Here is a 1,269-nt window from a genome sequence, read left to right as displayed (position 1 = left end):
GTCTGAAGTCTGCGAACCACCTCTGCAGCCTCTACAGCAGAAGAGGTGGACCAAAGTGCTGCAGATTGTAATGAGAAGCATGTTTGTTTTTTTAACGGTTGCAGACTGCTGTAGATATTAAAAATTTAAAATAAAATAATTTAATAAACCGAGAATAGTTTTTTAATACCAAAAATTTAATAATTGTAGTCTTAAAATATTGAAATAAAATTCAAACAACCAAATTAGTCTTACAATAACATTTTTAAATAAAATTCATACAATCAAACTTTAATAATTTTCATTCTATATTTTGCATCAATTGTTCGGCAATTTCATCTCTTAACTGGGTCATATATTCACGATTCGCTGCAGTACCATGTGTTGGAATCTCATCTTCATCATTATCAACGACTGCATTGTTATTCTGAACCGAGACATTTGGTTCGTCATATCGTGCAAAAAACTCATCACGTAGTTCCTCTCTTCTTATATAATTATGAAGCGCAAAGCATTCTAGGGTAATGTTTCGTTGTGTAACCAATGAGAATGGTGTCATCCTCTTCAATATAGGGAATCGTGCTTTCAAGACACCAAAAGCACGCTCAATGACATTCCGAAGTTTTGCGTGTGCATGGTTAAATTTTTCTTTATTCGTTAATGCACGTCTTCGACGGAAATCTCCAAGCCAATACCTCACATTATGGTACGGTGCCATAAAACCTCGAATGTTTGCATAAGCGGCATCACAAAGATAATATTTATCTGTAAAAAAAAAAGTCATTTATTTTTTCAAGCTAAGATAAAACTATTTAAATAACCATAAATTTACCTGGTGGTGGAAGCAGGAATGGTGCATGTGGATTTGCTAATGCTTCTGATAAAATTCTAGAATCGTGTACTATCCCTTCCCAACCGACCATAACAAACGTAAACATCATGTTGAAGTCACATATTGCCAATACGTTTTGGTAACAATCGCTTTTTCCCTTACTTATATATAAACCGTTTGTTTGCAGGGACAACAACATGTATCAAGGTGCCATCAAGTGCACCAACTGCTCCCTTGAACACCCGTTGTAGCCTCCTATTATGTCCATAATGTTTGGATTCAGATTAAAAGAAGTTGGCACTATAATGTCATGTGCGAAAAGCAGCATTTTATCCAACACTTCATGAAAAGACTTATGAACTGTTTGCTTTGAGTGTTGAAATATCCGCTTGATAATCACATAACGTTGGCTATGACCGATCATCATAAAAAACATAGCCATCTTCTCCTCAACCGAC

The 1,269-nt window shown here is 35.3% G+C and overlaps 1 protein-coding gene across 1 annotated transcript; it reads right to left on the bottom strand.

Annotated features, from left to right (window-relative positions):
* Positions 1 to 280: 280 nt before the first annotated feature.
* On the bottom strand, positions 281 to 902 carry LOC145007425 (uncharacterized). The gene is made up of 2 exons (XM_078966363.1): positions 812 to 902; positions 281 to 744 (listed from the first exon to the last, which is right to left on the bottom strand). The coding sequence occupies exons 1-2, from the start codon at positions 900 to 902 to the stop codon at positions 281 to 283; spliced, it is 555 nt and encodes a 184-aa protein (XP_078822489.1).
* Positions 903 to 1,269: the final 367 nt, after the last annotated feature.

This window comes from Lactuca saligna, chromosome 7 (genome assembly GCF_052625555.1).
Source record: "Lactuca saligna cultivar CGN05327 chromosome 7, ASM5262555v1, whole genome shotgun sequence".
Classification (NCBI taxonomy): Eukaryota; Viridiplantae; Streptophyta; class Magnoliopsida; order Asterales; family Asteraceae; genus Lactuca; species Lactuca saligna.
This window is presented reverse-complemented; position numbering and strand designations above follow the sequence as displayed.

Excerpts from the sequence above, each read along its gene's own strand:
- LOC145007425 (XM_078966363.1), bottom strand. The coding sequence starts at position 902 with ATGGTCGGTTGGGAAGGGATAGTACACGATTCTAGAATTTTATCAGAA. Across the intron at positions 745-811 it reads ATTCCTGCTTCCACCACCAG|ATAAATATTATCTTTGTGAT; the intron begins GTAAATTTATGG and ends TTTTTTTTACAG.